Raw genomic sequence first — 19230 nt, 5'->3', positions numbered from 1 at the left:
GTCACCTTGGGCGGGTGGAATTCTCCCTGCTTTTTGGTGTTACCCATTAGCCCTAATATAGTTAGGGGGGGGGGGGGGGGGGGGCTATTGTCAGTCAAGAGGAAGCAGAGACGTATCCATACATCTGCCTAAAGGAACATAAATACACTTGCATACACTTGTAAAGGATGAATTTTATATTATACACAGGAAATAAAAGTATATTTAAAGTACAAATTACCACATAAAGTAAAAAACCATAAAAACCAACCATAAAAATTGTAATGAAAATGAGGGTTAATGTAGAACATGATTGTAATTACACTAGATTTGTCTTTTCCTTGCCAATGCCAAAAATACATACACTAAATATATACTTTGTATGATTCTGAAGGTTACGTTGACTTTCCTATTTTATTTTTTACCCATTAAATATTTCTTGGTGTTTTTCTCTGGCCTAAACAAAATAATAAAACATTTTGGAAAGAATATACAGAATATCAATCCAAAACTCGAGGCCAATATTGCAAAGACCTCCACAGCTACAGTGAACTTTCCAGGGGAACTGATATAAGCTGGTATAAAAGTGATCCAAACAGCAGAGAATATGAGCATACTAAATGTGATTAGCTTAGCTTCATTAAAATTGTCAGGTAGTTTTCGTGCTAAAACAGCTAACACAAAACAAAATACAGCAAGGAGCCCGATGTACCCAAGCACAGCCCAGAAACCTAATGCTGAGCCTAATGCACATTCTAGAATGATTTTCTCCTTATACGTGGTAAGGTTTCTAATCGAGAAAGGAGGCTTTAAAACCAACCAAATAGTGCATATCAAAACTTGAACAAATGTAAAGGATACTACAGTCATTCTCTGTTGTTTAGAGCCAAACCATTTCGCTACATTGCTACCTGGTATTGTAGCTTTAAATGCCATTAACACCACTATAGTCTTGCCAAGAACACAAGAGATACAGAGGACAAAGGTGATCCCAAAAGCTGTGTGGCGAAGCATACAGGACCAGTCTGAGGGACGGCCGATGAAGGTCAGAGAACACAGGAAACAAAGAGTCAAGGAGAAGAGCAGCAAGAAGCTCAGCTCAGAGTTGTTAGCTCTAACTACAGGGGTCAATCTGTGCTTGAATAACACTATGGCTGTAATGATGGTCAAACAGGCTCCTGCTATAGAGAATGCTGCCAAAATAATCCCCAAGACCTCATGAAAGGAAAGAAACTCAACAAGCTTGGGACGACAGAAGTTCTTCTCTGCATTGGGCCAGAACTCATTGGGACATGGGGAACAGTCAGATGAATCTGCAGAAAGATATATAATACGTTTTTATTGTTATTTTGCCATAACTTAGAATTTTTTATATTTTATATATATTTTTTAAAACAAGATAAATATTCATAATACCATAAGGTCAGGCAGTATTAAGGAGTATGTTGACCGAAAGTTGGGCCAGTTTTTCAGATTTCAAAAACGTTCAAGGTACAGCCAAATCATTACAGCCAAATCATTATCTCATTATTTTATAAAACGGGGCTTGGCCCTTAACATTTGAAAAAACGGCGCAACAAAACTTTTTGGAGACCTTACTTCCAGTATTGACTATGGCTATATAATTTGACATCTCCCAGGTGTTCAGGTTTGGAGTGGTTAATTTTTGCGTTTTTGCCACATTCACTTTCAATATTAAATACGATTAATATTAATATTCATGAAAATAAAAAAAATAAATGAAAAAAAATCATAGGAATGGCACATTAAACTGTGATTTTTTTGCAATGGGCGTGGTTTCTAAACCTGCAACACTGTAGGAGGCAATAATTATTGAAAATGAGGCAGATGAACAATAATAAGAAAAATTATAAGACACATGATTACAATACTGTGGCTTGCTTTGCAACCACACTTATTAGGATTGGGTGGTTGTACCGGTAGTATTGCTTATCTCTCCTTCAGCACATGGTACACAATCATAGCAGCAAATCGGCTTTCCCTTCTGAAGAACCTTGCGTGTTCCTGGTGGACAGCTGTCACTGCATACGGACACAGGCACCTGATGCACACATAAACATACAGCTAAACATACAGTTTTTAAGCAGTTGTATTGAAGGAATCAAAGAATATGTTGTACTCCCTGCCTGTATGCCACCATCTGCCCAACTGATTTCCCTTTTGATATTGAATTTATGGCCAGGAGAAAGGGACTCATCATAATGTCCCACGGTTACAAACTCCAGACCACCATTCTCATTTCTCTTCCAGTTAATCAGTTCATAAAAGGCCACAGGGTCACCATTGGCATCAAATGAGACGTGGTAACCATTACGAGAGAAATTCACCCTTTTCAACTGATCAAGGACCTGTATAGAAGAAAAATGAGTGTAAACACAACAATTGTATGATTAAGATATTGACTGTAAATAAAAAGCTGGCACCCCCTTCGAGGGTTTGCTTTAACAATATGAATTACTGTTAATTATTAACCTGCACTGGCTCTATTTTCATGAATTTGTCACATTGTATTTTGGAGTTTATCTTCTTACACACAATATTGTGTATAGCGTGTGCTACTGCATAAACAGCTTTGTACACCATGTTTGTGATTCTGAGCTGAGAGGTGTCAGTGAAGGGGTTTTGGAGCTTCTGTATATCTTCAGTTCCATCACACACTCTGGCCACTGAGCCAGCGGCTACAAAAAGAGAAACAGAACATTATCACAAGTATGTTGTGATAATGAAAAAAATATAATGAATAATTAATAATAATTATTATTATTATTAGTAGTAGTAGTAGTAATTCAGTAGCATGAAAGTATTTCAACACTATTTCCAAGATTTCTCATGTTTTTCTAGCAGACAGTTGAATGCACCCTCCCAGAACTCCGAAAGCATGTGTGAAGCAGCCACCTTAGCAGGAGAAAGATCTAGAAGGAATTCTCTAAAACCTGGTATGTAAGATTGCGGAATAGCAAATCCAATCGCTCCTGCACATAGGTGAAATCTCAGAACCTCTGGATGGGTTACCCAGGCCTCACTGCCAATCCATTGGCGAGGAGGAGAGGGATGTGCGGTCAGCTCCTCCAGCAGAACCCACAAGTCTCCTGGGGATGTAAATGCCACGATAACCGTGGCTGTGGACCTGTAGAGATTTGCAAATATAAATATGGCTATGTATAAAACATTGTTATTATTATTTTATTATTATAATAAAAAATATCAAGATGAAATATGCTTTTAATTATAGTTTAATTGATACTAAGGTTAAATAAACATTCTTGGGAATCTTGGTTTGCATATTGGCATTGTTTTTTATAAATGGACAGAATCAGAATAATTAATGTATAAACCTGCGAATCACTTCAGCAACCTGTTGAATCTTGCTCTGTGGATCATATCTCGTGATTGATTCTGAGTATTCCACACATATACCCTCTTTCTGTGCTGCTCGTAAAAATGACGCCATCCCATTGTTACCATAGTCTGATCTAGACCGGACAGCGCCAATCCAAGTCCAACCAAAATTTTTCACAAGTTTGGCAAGAGCATCAGCCTGGAACTGGTCACTGGGGATGGTTCTAAAAAAGGTTGGGTATTGTGTCTTGTCAGACAAACATGCACATGTAGCAAAGTGACTAACCTAAGGGAAAAGATGTAACATTACGATGCATTTTTACAAAATAGAGGCACAAAAATGGCAGAGTTCTGCATAATAAAACAAATACTTGTGGAATTTCAAAAGGCCCGATGATTCGTGAAAGGCTGATGGATGACGTTGATCCAGAATCACCAATAACAGCCAATACCCTTCCCGATTGCGAACAGACTTTACTGTTTTTATACAAAGGCGGGTCATTAGTAAACTGAAAGGCCCCCTGCACAGCCATGGGCGCAGAGGAGCACGAATCATGGATTTTATAACCAAGTGCGACCCCTGGCAGAAGGTCTGAGCTGTTGTTGATCTCGTCAATGGCAAAGGCCATTGCACGCGAGAAGCGCAGTTCCCGGGTGTCCATGCTGTCAACAAAAATAACATTTTAAAGATACACAAAAAATATACTTTCATTAGGGTATGTTTGCTCTTAAAGATATAAATCACAATTAAAATATACAGCAACTAAATGTGATATATTCTCAGACTTACTCACCTCCCTGTGCATTTGAGAGGCTCTGGAAGGCTGGTGTAGTTTTTTGTCACTGTTTTCAAGTAGTAATGCATGTGGAAAGAACCCCCGATAATGTAATCCCCTTTCTGTGTAAATGCAGGTAGCTTAGGGGTACCCTGGAGCAAACAATCAACAGAATCAGTGGCATTCTCTGCATTAGATGAAGCCTCTTTTCTCATTATTAGACCACCCACAGATTTATACAAAGACAGCGCATAAGATAACGAAAATAAACCCAAAGTAAAGGTTGTTGTAAGGAAAACTGCAACCAAGATACCCATCCTTAAAATGAGCATGCAAGTCCTCACTAGGCATTACAACTAGACTATATAAATGATTAGATAGATGCTGCCCTCTTTCTGCATTACGTCAGATTCTGTACACTGGAGAAATCCCAACTGCTACCAATAGATTTGAATCATTCAGTAGTTTGTTATGTCATGGATGTTTTTAGGTACACAGGTACACATGATGCATGTTCTATGACAAATGTTTTGTATGTTTTTATTTTATGAATAAAAAGATTAGACACATTATACATTATATTATCCCCTTGGCCCTGTCATACATTTTAAAACACTGCTCTAATTTTTGCCATTTAACCCTTTTCATCTGATAAATAACCTGTATATGGTTAAACATGTAGACACCTAACGCTCATTTTGAAATACATATGTATGGTTTCATACTAGAGTAAATAATACAATTGTTGTCTACGTTGTAATACATTTGTTATATCCTACACTGGCTCTATTATATAGAATAGGTCACATTGATATTTACCTTTTGCGTATTGTGCATTTTTGGCATGTAATACGTTTTAGAGTGACTTGAAACTCAATGAATGAATCTCACTTAATGTTTTTTCATCCAAAATGTCCTTTCATGTCAATGTTTTTTGTTAACCTGGTTATGAAACTGACTCCTAGAAAGTGTTTATTTTAAAATAGTAGTGCACTTTGCTGGATACTTGAGTTCCTTTTAATTTAGCTTCCTTTGTGTAATCCTTCTGTAACTATTATTTTTTTAATTCATGCCACTGCATGTCACGGCCTCCCCTTAAAAATTAATTCTTAGTCGCAAAGGGACTTTACGCCACACTGTAAAGTGTGTACTAATGCATGAAATTCTTTGTAGCCTGTTGTTTTGTTTGACTCAACAAAGACTTTTTCCAATTTTTTTTACTACTACTACTACTAATAATTATTATTATTGTTATTATTAGTAGTATTATTAGTAGAATAATTATCATTCTTGGAAGTGGAAGTACCAGGTAAGAATGGTGGGTAAGGGAGCATAACTCAGAGTTGACATTAGAGGCGGCAGGGGGAACCACCACTGCAAGGCCTGGAAAAGACAGAGCATATCCCAGAACAGTTGGAACAGTTTTCTACCTTGCTACGGAAATAGCCAGGGGTGTTCAAAACCAGATCCTGTTGGGAAAAACAGTCTGTCTAGTTACTTAACCAGATAAAATGAAAAGTCTGTCGGCACGAGGACCTTTATTTATTTATTAAGTAAAGTAGCAAAAGTTATACTGAGTCATAAAGCGTGAGAGATCGAACATTTCTAAGTCCCTAACAGCGCTGAGGTCGTCTGGAGCTTCGCCTCCGTGGAAGTTCTGCTTCAGAAGAGCATGAGGTGTTTCTGTGTGATGCAGTCTTATGCTGTATTTTCCCTCCCAACGAGGTGTGTGCGTTTCAAGGTGTGTGTGTTTCTGGATGTTTAGCTTGATCTTGAGCCTCCGGGCTCTGATGTCTTTATGAGTGTCTTCTGTGTTTCTCCTAACCAGCTGCGAGGGCTTCTCGAGGGGTATCTTGACCCTGAGTTGTGGCAGAATGTTATCAGCAGACTGACTCCTGTTCTTGCGAATGTGTGGTGCATTGTCTGAGTCTCCAACATCTCCCCTAGTTGGGACATGCGGCCTCCGGCTCAGGCCTTGACCTGAAAAAATAGCTGACTATATTCGTAATGTACATGTGATGTGTTTGTTAGGTTAGAGCAAGAGTTAACTATATTCGTAATGTATATGTCATGTGATGTGCTCGTTAGGCTATTTTGCCCATCAATCCCAACCAGCACAGCACCCCCCATTCATGAAAGGTATAGGCCTGTTCCACCTACATTGTATCCTGAGCTACACAAACAGCTACAAAGTATGTTGGACCATGGCGTGATTCAAGAGAGTTTGATTCTCTGGGCACAGTAGTTATTGTCAGAAGGAAAGAAAGATGGATCACCATCATCATCACACATGCTCAGACTCATAAAGACCCCTCCTCTCTGACCAGGAATGAGGAATCTTTGACAGGCCTCCAACAGGCAGTATGGTAGTCTACATTAGAATCGGGGTCATCCCTATGTTCCCCGGGTCCTATGTATGGTTATGGTTAGGGTTAGGGTGAGGGTTATGGTTAGGGTTATGGTTAGGGTTAGGGTTACGGTTATGGTAAGGGTTAGGAGTCAGAGTGTGAGTTTGCCTGACAGGTTGCCTGTCCAATCTTAGCGCTTGAGGCAGAACTTTTTCCAGATTCCGCCTATGAAAAACACAGTCACGACCGGGGAACATGGGACCCAGGGAACATAGGTACGCTCCCATTGGATCTAGCGAGTGGGTCTTGGCAGGTTGAGGTTTCGCCCACCAACCGGGAGAAGACTGTGTTTGCCACAGAGAGGTTTATGCAGCATTGACTGGGAGAAAAGGTACATGACCACTTTCTTATTTATTTGGAAGAGGTCATAATCTACTCACCTGACTTTAAAACCCACCTGCAACATTTTAGGCAGGTTTTCAAACGTCTCCTAAGCCACAGCCTAGACTATAGCCCAGGCACTGTCAGTTCTTCTGACAGCAGATAACATACCTCGGACAGGTGGCCAAGGGGTCTCCACAGATCCAGAGAAGACGAGAGCTGTCCAAGACTAGCCAGTCCCTACCAACGTCAAACAAGTTTACTCCTTTCTGGGCTTTGTGGGATATTACAGAACATTTATTGCTTCCTTCTCCAAAGTTGCCGTTCTCCTACAGAGCCTCCTCCATGGGACTTTTTGCCACTCTACGACGCCTGTGACATGAACAACAGAATGCCAGACCGCCTTTGAGTATCTGACATGCAATGTTCAGTGCACCCATTCTGGCCTTTGCAGATTTTACCCAGCCATTCAGGCTGTATACGACTACCAGCCTGGACGGCTTGGTATGGTCTTGTCCCAATTACAGGGTGGCAAGGAGTGGGTGATAGCATATGCAAGCCACAGCCTGGTATAGACCAAATGCAATGACCAGAACTTCAGCTCCTTCAAGTTGGAACTGCTGGGAATGAAGTTGGCCATAACAGAGAAGTTTAAAGACTATCTCTGGGATGCAACATTCACAGTCTTCACCTACGACAATCCCCTGGTACACCTAGAGACTAATCGACTCAGCGCAACAGAACAGAGGTGGGTGGCTCAGCTGGCCTTTGACATCAAATATCGTCCAGGAAGCACCGACCAGAATGCAGATCGATTGTATAGGCTCCCAAGGGCTCTGAGTGTGGGAGTCCAATCAATTTGGTGCCATCTGTGGCCACCCCTGATGACCCCAAATAACCAGGGAGATCAGGGGGAAAGGGGGGGCCCTGGCTAGAATGGCAACAACAGTACCCGACATCCAACCGCTCCGCCTCTGGCAGATAGGCCACCAAAGGCTGGCCCAAACAAACTTTCTACTGAGATGCGCCAACTGCTGCAAGAGTGGGACCACCTGAAGTTTGATGGGAGCCACCAACAAGGAAGAAGGAACCAGACACCAGAGTTATGGGGCACCAACTTGACCCCTTTCCAGTTGCGCCTGGAAGAAGGTCCTGTGGAGAAGGTCCTGTCCATTCTCGTGCCATTCGTGCAACTCTACAGTCAATCCGATGCAGTTACCCTCTTGAGCTCATAGGGCTAGATTACCTCTCCTTGGAAAGACCTGCCGAGGCCTTTCCATACATCTTAGTATTCAGACTTGTTTTCGCATTATGCCGTAGCAGTACAAACCCAGGACCAGACGGCCATGACCACAGTAAAAGCTTTGTTGACAGCCCTAATCCTTTCCGAAAAGTATAGATGCAGTGATAATAGAAACATTGCAAATTAAAGGTCCCATGACATGCCACCAGGTGTGGTGTGATTAGCCGTTACAAGCTGTTTTGGAAATCTGCTCCTTATCACATCATAAGTAGGCGTGTCCACCTTGGTGTGTGCTGGATAGATCATTCTACCAGCCTACCCAGTAGACTGTAGCAAACGTTGCTCATCTATCCGTCACACATTTAGGTGTACACGCCCACCTGTGATGTCATAAGGGGCAGATTCCTAAAACGGCTTGTAACAGCTAATCACACCACACCTGGTGGCATGTCATGGGACCTTTAAGTATTTTTCAGAGAATGTTGACTACTTTACATTTGTGAAGCGTAGTTGTGACCACCATGTCTGTACAAGAAGAAAAAAAATTATATTGTGTTCAAAAATTTCTCTCAGCATTAGATATACATATATTCACATATATTCAGCAGGTTGTTGTGCCTCCACACATCGTTAGCACTTGGCTAAGACCAGATATGCTATTGTGGTCAGTCTCAGAGAAGATTGTTTATTTTATTGAGCTTACAGTTCCTTGGGAAGACAGAGTTGAAGTAGCCAATGAGCTTAAGAAAGTGAAGTATGCTGAGATGGCTGGAGAGGCAGCACAGCGAGGCTGGAGTATGCGACTAAGGCCTATTGAAATCGGTGCACGGGGGTTTGTGGCTAGATCTGCTATTAGCTTGCTGACTGAACTGGGTATTTGTGGACGAAGTCTGAGGCAGGCGGTTAGTAACATGTCCGTGGCAGCTGAGCGAGCAAGTGAATGGCTGTGGATAAGGAGAAAACATACTTCCTGGGGTTACCAAGCTAAGGTAAGCCAGATGTGCTAACGTGTGCTATTGTGCTAACGTGTTTGTTTGGTCAGGGTTAGCGGTAGGGCTAGGGGTATGATGCAGGAAAGAGAGTGTTTAGATGCATTAAATGTGGCAATGTGGTGGCAGCATTGAGGGGGGTGAATCCAGGACGCTGGTTTCATTGTTAAGCCTTCAGGAGGTGTTGTGGGCTTAACTTAGCGAAACATCTGTGAAATAGGGTGCCCACTTGATAACCCCAATGATATTCTGCTGTATTTACTGCTGTTAGTTGGGCTAGTTGTCTCGTGTTTTTCACCTTTGGTTGGTAGCTTAGTAGCCAGTGTGCTTATAAGGTTGGTTTGGTCAGGGGGGCATTGTCACTACCTGGAGCTCGCACTTAAACGGAGCCTGGGTCTGTTGAAGGTGGCATTGCTGTTTTTAAGCTGTGATAGCCATAAGATAGGATAGGTACATTGTACTGTAATTATTTATTAATTAATTAATTTCTTTTTTTTTTTTTAACTTAGGGGCATTGTCACTACCTGGAGCTCGCACTTAAACGAAGCCTGGGTCTGTTGAATGTGGCATTGCTGTTTTTAGGCTGTGATAGCCATAGGATAGGATAGGTACTAGGATAGGTAATTATTTATCGTGTTTTTCACCTTTGGTTGGTAGTTTGGTAGCCAGCGTGCTTGTAAGGTTGGTTTGGACAGGGGCCTCTGAATATGTGTTTTCCTTGGATTTTGGCACAAGGGATTATAACATCTGATCCTGTGTATTAATGAAAAAAACATGGTAATGCATCTAGTGCTGAGAGACAAAAAAAAGCTTTGCTTTTACTTGTTCCAGGCTTCCAGGCTCTCTTGTCAGCCTCCCCCCCACACCCCCGGACTGAACTTTTAGGTAAACATTACCTTGAATGAAAGACATTCGTTCTGGAGAGGGGGTGAAACTGTTCTGGAAAACTTTGTGCAGGGCTCAATCTGCAAGAAAGGAAACTGGTGTATGCATCCATTAAAGGTGTCATTCCCCGAGGAACCATTTAGTACATGTTCCTGTCATGGAAATACAATAGGTCATTCAGAGTTGCATATGCATGCTGAAAGTGAAAATATTCTTCTACCTCGATTGCCTGCATTAGCAAATGAAAGAAAATAGACGCATAAACGAGCAAATCAGAAAAGCCTCACCAACTGACGTCATTTGGTGAATAAGTATTCATGGCCCACCTTGGCTTGCGACGGCCCACGGGAAGACAGTATCGAGTTTGTGCCTGTGATATTTTTGAGGAAGAAATGGTTGGATTGGACATCACCACTATTTCAACATTTACGTGGCCCAGGCATGGCGGCCGGTGTACAGCGGCCAGGGCACGGCAGCCGGGGCACGGCGGCCGGTGCACCACGGCCGGGGCAGGGCGATTGAATACAGATAGAAGAGCCGCCTCGGGGCACCGTGGCCGGGGCACCGTCTGGGAGCTCAGCTCTGGCCGCGGTGCCCCGGCCACGGTGCCCTGAGGCGGCTCTTCTTTCTGTATTCAATCAACCAGAAACCTCCAAGGAGCCCAGTGGTTCTCTCTCTCTGTCTCTGTCTCTCTCTCTCTGGAAGTTTAATTGGTTTTATTACTGTGACGGACAGTGCTGTTAGCCAATCAGAGACGAGTCATTGCATGTCATGAGTAAGATCCAAAATAATGTTGTTCCTCCCTGCCCACCTACTCCACCACACTAGAACAGCGTGAAACAGGAGCAACAGAGCATTTTTTTCACCAAAACCGACTCATTCATTGCTACTAGTGACCACCGCAAAATTAATGAAAAAGCGATGCAATGCCATCTTTAAATAAAAAAAGTATTTTCAACAACTGTTGTGTGCTTCTTTGCATTGGAAGTCTCACCTGTCGAAGAAGTTAATCTCATTAACAAATTGCCATGATTACAAATAGGTGTTATCAACATATTGCAAATCAGACAGAATTGGTTTATTAATGAAAATGCAATTGTATGTAATAGTGTACAAATGAGACATGACACATAATTTATAAGTTAAGGGTCTTTATGGTATGGCAAAGCTTAGGTTTTGCAGGCAGTCAAAATGCTATACATAGTGAGTAGGGTATTATACACTACCAAATTAATGACGGAGGCGGACCCTGGTACAAGAGCTAGGTCTTCTACCAGACCTCCAATCACAATGCCACAAAGATGTCGACTAAATAAATAAAACGTTGTATGATTCTAAATGTTATACTGACTTTTCTTTTTTTTTATATAAAAAAAATTATAAATACATTTTATTTTTTGCCCATTAAATGTTTCTTGGTGTTTTTCTCTGGCCTGAATAAAATAATGAAACATTTTGGAAAGAATATACAGAAAATTAATCCAAAACTAGAGGCCAATATTACAAAGACCTCCACAGCTACAGTGAATTTACCAGGAGAACTGATGTAAGCTGGAATAAAAGTTATCCAAACAGCACAGAATATAAGCATACTAAACGTGATAAGCTTAGCTTCATTAAAATTGTCAGGTAGTTTTCGTGCTAAAACAGCTAACACAAAACAAAATACAGCAAGAAGCCCAATGTACCCAAGCACAGCCCAGAAACCTAATGCTGAGCCTAATGCACATTCTACAATGATTTTCTCATTGTAGGTGGTCAGATTTCTAATGGAGAAACCAACCAAATAATGCATATCAGAACTTGAACAAATGTAAAAGATACTACAGTCATTCTCTGTTGTTTAGAGCCAAACCATTTGGCTACATTGCTACCTGGGATTGTAGCTTTAAATGCCATCAACAGCACTATAGTCTTGCCCAGAACACAAGAGATACAGAGGACAAAGGTGATCCCAAAAGCTGTGTGGCGAAGCATACAGGACCAGTCTGAGGGACGACCGATGAAGGTCAGAGAACACAGGAAACACAGAATCAAGGAGAAGAGCAGCAGGAAGCTCAGCTCAGAGTTGTTAGCTCTAACTACAGGGGTCAATCTGTGCTTGAATAACACTATGGCTGTAATTATGGTCAAACAGGCTCCCGCTATAGAGAATGCTGCCAAAATAATCCCCAAGACCTCATGAAAGGAAAGGAACTCAACAAGCTTTGGACGACAGATGGTCTTCTCTGCATTGGGCCAGAACTCCTTGGGACATGGGGAACAGTCAGATGAATCTGGAGAAAGACATATAATTTGGACAATATTATTACGAGAATATTTTGTTATTCATCATGTCATTCAGAATGAGGATTTCTAAGATTGATTGTACCGGTAGTATTGCTCATTTCTCCTTCAGCACATGGTACACAGTCATTGCAGCAAACCGGCTTTCCCTTCAGGAGAACCTTACGTGTTCCTGGTGGACAGCTGTCACTGCATACGGATACAGGCACCTGATTCACACACAGACAAACAGCTTTACATACAGTTTGGAAGCAGTTGTATTGAAGGAATCAAAGAATATGTTGTCCTCCCTGCCTGTATGCCACCATCTGCCCAACTGATTTCCCTTTTGATATTGAACTTCTGGCCAGGAGAAAGGGACTCATCATAATGTCCCACGGTTACAAACTCCAGACCACCGTTCTCATTTATCTTCCAGTTAATCAGCTCATAAAAGGCCACAGGGTCACCATTGGCATCAAATGATACGTGGTAACCATTACGAGAGAAATTCACCCTTTTTAACTGATCAAGAACCTGTATAGAAGAAAAAAGAGTGAAAACACAACAAATTGTATGATTAAGATATATACTGTAATAGAAAGGCATTTTGAACTACAGTCTGCAAAGGTTTGCTTCAATATAACAAATAGTTGTTATTAACCTGCACTGGCTCAATTTTCATGAATTTGTCACAATGTATTTTGGAGTTTATCTTCTTACACACCAAGTAGTGTATAGCGTGTGCTATTGCGTAAACAGCTTTGTACACCATGTTTGTGATTCTGAGCTGAGAGGTGTCAGTGAATGAGTCTTGGAGCTTCTGTATATCTTCAGTTCCATCACACACTCTGTCCGCTGAGCCAGTGCCTTAATAAAGAGAAACAGGAGTAAATGTTGTGATAATAAAAACACCAAAAATAAGTATAACTAAATAAAATGAGTAATTCAATAGCCATTTAAGGCAATAATGTTATTTCTTCTAAAACATGATTTTGTTATCATAATTTGTTGAAGAAATGTATTTTTAATAAAAATAAAGGATCATAATAGTTAATAATAATGAAGAATTATTATCATAATAATTAATAGTAGTATTATAGCTGCATTACAGTATTTCCAAGATTTCTCACGTTTTTCTAGCAGACACTTGAATGCACCCTCCCAGAACTCCGAAAGTATGTGTGAAGCAGCCACCTTAGCAGGAGAAAGATCTAGAAGGTATTCTCTAAAGCCTGGTATTTTAGATTGCGGAATTGCAAATCCAATCGCTCCTTCACACAAGCGAAATCTCTGAACCTCTGAATGGGTTACCCAGGCCTCACTGCCAATCCATTGGCGAGGAGGAGAGGGATGTGTCGTCAGCTCCTCCAGCAGAACCCACAAGTCTCCTGGAGCTGTAAATGCCACGACAACCATGGCTGTGGACCTGTAGAGATGTTCAAGCATAAATAAGGCCTATATATAAAAATATATTTATTATTATTTTATTATCATAATAAAACGAAAAAATAATCATATTGGGTTAAAATAATATTTTAATTATAGTAGGGTTGATACTAAGGTTTTATAAACATTATATGCCTTTAAGCTATCTTGGTTTGCATATTGACATTGTCAGAATAATTAATGTATCAACCTGCGAATCACTTCAGCCACCTGTTGAATCTTGCTCTGTGGATCATATCTAGTGATTGATTCAGAGTATTCCACACATATACCCTCTTTCGGCGCTGCTCGTAAAAAGGACGCCATCCCATTGTTACCATAGTCTGATCTAGACCGGACAGCGCCAATCCAAGTCCAACCAAAATGTTTCACAAGTTTGGCAAGAGCTTCTGCCTGGAACTGGTCACTGGGGATGGTTCTAAAAAAGGTTGGGTATTGCGTTTTGTCAGACAAACATGCACAGGTAGCGAAGTGACTAACCTAAGGAAAGAATTAAACATTAAAATTGATTTTTACAAAACAGAGGCTTAAAAGTTCTGCATAATAAAATAAATACTTGTGGAATGTCAAAGGGCCCGATGATTCGTGATATGCTGATGGATTGCGTTGATCCAGAATCACCAATAACAGCCAACACCTTTCCTGATTGGGAACAGACTTTAGTGTTTTTATACAACGACAGAGGGTCATTTGTAAACTGGAACGCTGCCTGCACAGCCATGGGTGGTGAGAAGCAAGAATCATAGATTTTATAACCAAGTGCGACCCCTGGCAGAAGGTCTGAGCTGTTGTTGATCTCGTCAATGGCAAAGGCCATTGCACGCGAGAAGCGCAGTTCCCGGGTGTGCATGCTGTCAACAAATATGACATTTTAAAGATTCACCAAAAAATAAACCTTCATTAGGGTCTCAATTATATAAAATACAATTAAAATATACAGCAACCACCTATATTTTATTCTTTGACTAAATCACCTTCCTGTGCATTTGAGAGGCTCTGGACGGCTGCTGTAGTTTTTTTTCAGTTTAAGTTTTAATAGTATGAATACAAATATTAAAGACATAGTATCCCCTTGGCCCTTTCACAAATCTTAAGACACTGATCTCATTTTTGCCAGTTAACACTTTTCATCTGATCAATAACTCTATAACCAAAATGAAAGAATTGAAAGAGTCCTTTCATGTTAATATTTTGTGTTAACCTGGTTACGAAACGTAATCCTACACACAGCAGCTTTAATAAGTATGTTTGTGTTGGGGTAACGGGCTACAAAGACACACAATAGAGTACTTTGATTACGTTTTGTTGATGTCAAAAAAGCTTTAAAAAGACGAAGTGCAGGCGTACATTTAGTAAAGTTGAACATTGAAAATATCCAATGTTTGGCAGTCAATCGCTTCTCATAAACACTTTTGCAAATAATCTGTTTACATGCCTGGACAATTTTGAATTATATGTTTTGGAGTGGAACATATTTATACAAAATAAGTAACTATTATTTTTTGAGTTAATTCTAGGAACACTTAGAAATAAACTTGCAGCCAATGTATATAGAACAGCCAAAATGTACACACATTTTGTGTGTAGTGCATAGCATGAAAATAACATCTATATTCAGTGCGATTATTATTGTTACGTTGTTTCATTTGCTTTTTGATTGGATCCCAGACACATCAAATGTACTGAAGCATTAAATGACATATACCGTACATCTGTTCGAGAGTCTATATAACCTGTTGTAATATGAAGGAGCCACCTCATCCTTATCACGTAGCCATTGTGATAAGGATGAAGACTTCTGTAATTGTTATGTTTGGGCCAACCCTTTCTCTGGGATTTGTTGTGCTCAGTCTTTCTATTGCTTTGCAAGAGTCTGCAGATGGCCCTCTACAAAGACCTGCCCCTACAGGGACTGAGAACGGTGGTAAGGTTAGGATTGGGGATTTATCTGATGCAGGGAATGCTACTAATTCTGTTAAATGTATGCTTCGAGGCAGCCCTCGGCCCACTGGACTTACACTGGAAGGGGACTACCTTATTGGAGGTGTTTTTTCCATACATTATTCCATGAAAACAGTGAAGCATAACTACACCAGCCTACCAGAGCTTCTAAAATGTACAGGGAGGTGAGTTAGAGGGGAAAAATAGTGCGCAGGTAAAAATTAATTTGGATTTACTGTAAAAACACACTGTAAAGATTGATGTTATCGAAATCTGCAGCTTCATCAACCTTGATATAAGGGTTAGTCTGTAATCTGTAAAATGTGATAAATGCATTTACCAATCTCTTGCAGCATAAACATGCGTGAATTGCAGTTTTCGCGTGCTATGGTCTTCGCCATCGAAGAAATTAACAACAGCTCGGAGCTTCTGCCGGGCATTACACTTGGTTACCAAATCCATGACTCCTGTGCCTCAGTACCCGTAGCTGTCCAGGTGGCATTTCAGCTCGCAAACGGCTTGCAGCAGTTGTATGACTCAAACAAAGGGTGTTCACGATCTGATAGGGTAACGGCTGTAGTTGGTGAGTCTGGATCCACGCCAAGTATCAGCATGTCACGTATATTCGGGCCCTTCGATATACCACAAGTAATGTTGCTAACAATACAGATTTTTTTTAGATACCCAGTGCCTTGTGTGGCGTTTTTTTCTTTAAATACATTGTGGTTTTTTTCTCTTTCAGGTTAGTCACTTTGCGACATGCGCGTGTTTGTCTGACAAGACGCAATACCCAACCTTTTTTAGAACCATTCCAAGTGACCAGTTCCAGGCAGAGGCTCTTGCCAAACTCGTTAAACAATTTGGTTGGACTTGGATTGGCGCTGTCCGGTCTAGATCAGACTATGGCAACAATGGTATGGCGTCCTTTCTACGAGCAGCACACAAAGAGGGTATATGTGTGGAATACTCTGAATCCATCTATCGCACTGATCCACAGAGCAAGATTCAACAAGTTGCTGACGTTATCCGCAGGTTCATGAATTTAATTAATCACATTTTGACAAAAATGTACATTAATATACAGAAATATTTTCTTCAAATTATTTTTTCTCCATGAACATCACATATTCAAGCAGCACATTATGTATATGGTTCTCTATTTGTAAGTATGACTTTAAAGTAATTTTAATGCCATATTTTCTAAGGTCTACAGCCTTGATTATTGTGGCATTCACAGCATTAGGAGATATGAGAATTCTGTTGGAAGAGTTGGCCAGAAAGCCCTTTCCCTCCCGCCAATGGATAGGCAGTGAATCCTGGGTAACTAATCATGAAATGCTGAGGTTTGGTTTTTGTGCTGGGGCCATTGGATTTGGTATTCCACAATCTGTTATACCTGGCTTTAGAGAGTACCTTCTGGATATTTCCCCTGCCAACGTAGCTACATCTCAGCTGCTTACTGAATTCTGGGAGGGGGCATTCAACTGCCAGCTACAAAAAAGTGAGAGGATATAATAATATATAATATACCTTTCATGTTATTTACTATTTTGACTTGACTTACTTGACTTAACACAGATGTAGAACAAACAGAAACATAAAAATGTAGACATTTTAAGGAAGAAAATCTACATTAAGAAATTATAATACAAAAAACTTTGTATATACATAAATAAAGTATAATCATTATATATACTATATGTTTATTATCACTACATTACATATTACATTTTCTGTTAAACATAAAACCCCAAACTTTCTGTTTGTCTCTGTTTATAGAGGCTGGCTCAGCACAAAGAGTGTGTGATGGAACTGAAGATCTACAGAAGCTCCAAAGCCCGTACACTGATACTTCCCAGCTCAGAATCACAAACATGGTGTATAAAGCTGTTTACGCAATAGCACACGCTATACACAATTTTGTGTGTAAGAAGATAAACTCCACAATACAATGTGACCAATTCATCAAAATGGAGCCAGTGCAGGTCACTATTTATACTTAATAAAAAAAATTAAAATACAAAAACGACACGTTGAAAATGTGAGTATGAGTGCTATATATGTCATTATCATGACCATTGTGTTTTTACTCTGATTACATATATACAGGTCCTTCAACAGTTGAAAATGGTGAATTTCTCTCGTCATGGTTACCACGTCTCATTTGATGCCAATGGTGACCCTGTGGCCTTTTATGAGCTGATTAACTGGAAGAGAAATGAGAACGGTGGTCTGGAGTTTGTAAAAGTGGGACACTACGATGACTCGCTGTCTATTGGCCAGAAATTCAATATGATAAAGAACATCAGCTGGTCAGATGGTGGTGCACAGGCAGGAATAATGACTTTAATTTATTTATTTAGATTTCTTGTCTTCTTGCTGTATGTAAAGCTGTATGTTTATGTGTGAATCAGGTGCCTGTGTCCGTATGCAGTGACAGCTGTCCACCGGGAACACGCAAGGTTCTCCGGAAGGGGAAACCGGTTTGCTGCTATGACTGTGTACCATGTGCTGAAGGAGAGATTAGCAATACTACAGGTATAACACATTTTATTCATGATAATGCTGAAAAGTGCCAAAAGCCTCTTCTGTTTTAATATTTTTTGTTATTTCCAGATTCGTCAGACTGTTTCCCTTGTCCCAATGAGTTCTGGCCCAATGAAGAGAAAAACTTATGTCTTCCTAAGCCTGTTGAGTTTCTCTCCATGCATGAGGTCCTGGGAATTATTTTGGCAGCATTCTCAGTTGGAGGAGCCTGTTTGACCATTGTTACAGCCATAGTGTTCTTCCAGCACAGAGCATCTGCTATTGTTAGGGCCAACAACTCTGAGCTGAGCTTCCTGCTGCTCTTCTCCTTGACTTTATGTTTCCTGTGTTCTCTGACTTTCATTGGTCCACCTTCAGACTGGTCCTGTATGCTTCGCCACACAGCTTTTGGGATCACCTTTGTCCTCTGTATCTCTTGTGTTCTGGGGAAAACTATAGTGGTGTTGATGGCCTTCAGAGCTACACTGCCAGGTGATAATGTTATGAAATGGTTTGGGCCTGTACAGCAGAGAATGACTGTAGTAACTTTTACATTTGTTCAAGTTCTGATATGTATTTTGTGGTTGATTTTAAATCCCCCTTTCTCTATTAGAAACCTGACCACCTACAAGGAGAAAATCATTCTAGAATGTGCATTAGGCTCAGCATTAGGTTTCTGGGCTGTGCTTGGGTACATCGGGCTCCTTGCTGTATTATGTTTTGTGTTAGCTGTTCTAGCCCGAAAACTACCTGACAATTTTAATGAAGCTAAGCTAATCACATTTAGTATGCTAATATTCTGTGCTGTTTGGATCACTTTTATTCCAGCTTATATCAGTTCCCCTGGGAAGTTCACTGTAGCTGTGGAGATCTTCGCTATTTTGGCCTCTAGTTTTGGATTGATTTCATGTATTTTCCTTCCAAAGTGCTTTATAATTTTATTCAGACCAGATAAAAACACCAAAAAACATTTAATGGGTAAACTGGGGTAAATGGGTAAAATTATTATTTTAATGGGTAAAATAATAATTCAAAGGGTTTAAAACTTTTGCTATAACTTTAACTGTCAATTGATGTCTACTGTTGTA

General features: G+C 40.4%; 3 protein-coding genes and 1 pseudogene across 4 annotated transcripts in view; 1 reads left to right on the top strand and 3 right to left on the bottom strand.

Annotated features, from left to right (window-relative positions):
• LOC311342149 (extracellular calcium-sensing receptor-like) overlaps positions 1-19230 on the bottom strand; it is a gene marked incomplete at both ends in the record, with an annotated part of 96242 nt that overhangs the window by 41285 nt on the left and 35727 nt on the right. The gene's annotated exons all lie outside the window — the stretch shown is intronic.
• LOC311342151 (extracellular calcium-sensing receptor-like) lies at positions 394-4249 on the bottom strand (annotated as a pseudogene). The gene is made up of 8 exons: positions 4134-4249; positions 3711-4002; positions 3336-3625; positions 2813-3127; positions 2473-2659; positions 2127-2348; positions 1918-2041; positions 394-1292 (listed from the first exon to the last, which is right to left on the bottom strand). The product of its transcript is annotated as an extracellular calcium-sensing receptor-like (transcript).
• Positions 11352-14510, bottom strand: LOC311342154 (extracellular calcium-sensing receptor-like; the record flags this gene model as incomplete). The annotated part of the gene is given in 8 exon segments (XM_084466992.1): positions 11352-11740; positions 11743-12237; positions 12333-12456; positions 12542-12763; positions 12891-13075; positions 13339-13655; positions 13866-14155; positions 14232-14510. Coding segments are annotated over 8 exon segments (2283 nt in total). The 5' UTR covers positions 14493-14510.
• Positions 15707-19134, top strand: LOC311342335 (extracellular calcium-sensing receptor-like; the record flags this gene model as incomplete). Its single annotated transcript, XM_084467186.1, has 8 exons — positions 15707-15801; positions 15970-16264; positions 16359-16648; positions 16822-17117; positions 17396-17601; positions 17726-17947; positions 18031-18154; positions 18233-19134. Exons 1-8 carry the CDS (start codon positions 15743-15745, stop codon positions 19132-19134), a joined length of 2394 nt encoding a protein of 797 aa, XP_084323312.1. The 5' UTR covers positions 15707-15742.

The sequence above is a fragment of the Micromesistius poutassou genome (genome assembly GCF_964030765.1).
Source record: "Micromesistius poutassou genome assembly, chromosome: 4".
In the NCBI taxonomy this organism is placed as follows: Eukaryota; Metazoa; Chordata; class Actinopteri; order Gadiformes; family Gadidae; genus Micromesistius; species Micromesistius poutassou.
The sequence above is the reverse complement of the archived record's forward strand: the minus strand, read 5'-3'. Positions and strand labels throughout refer to the sequence as shown.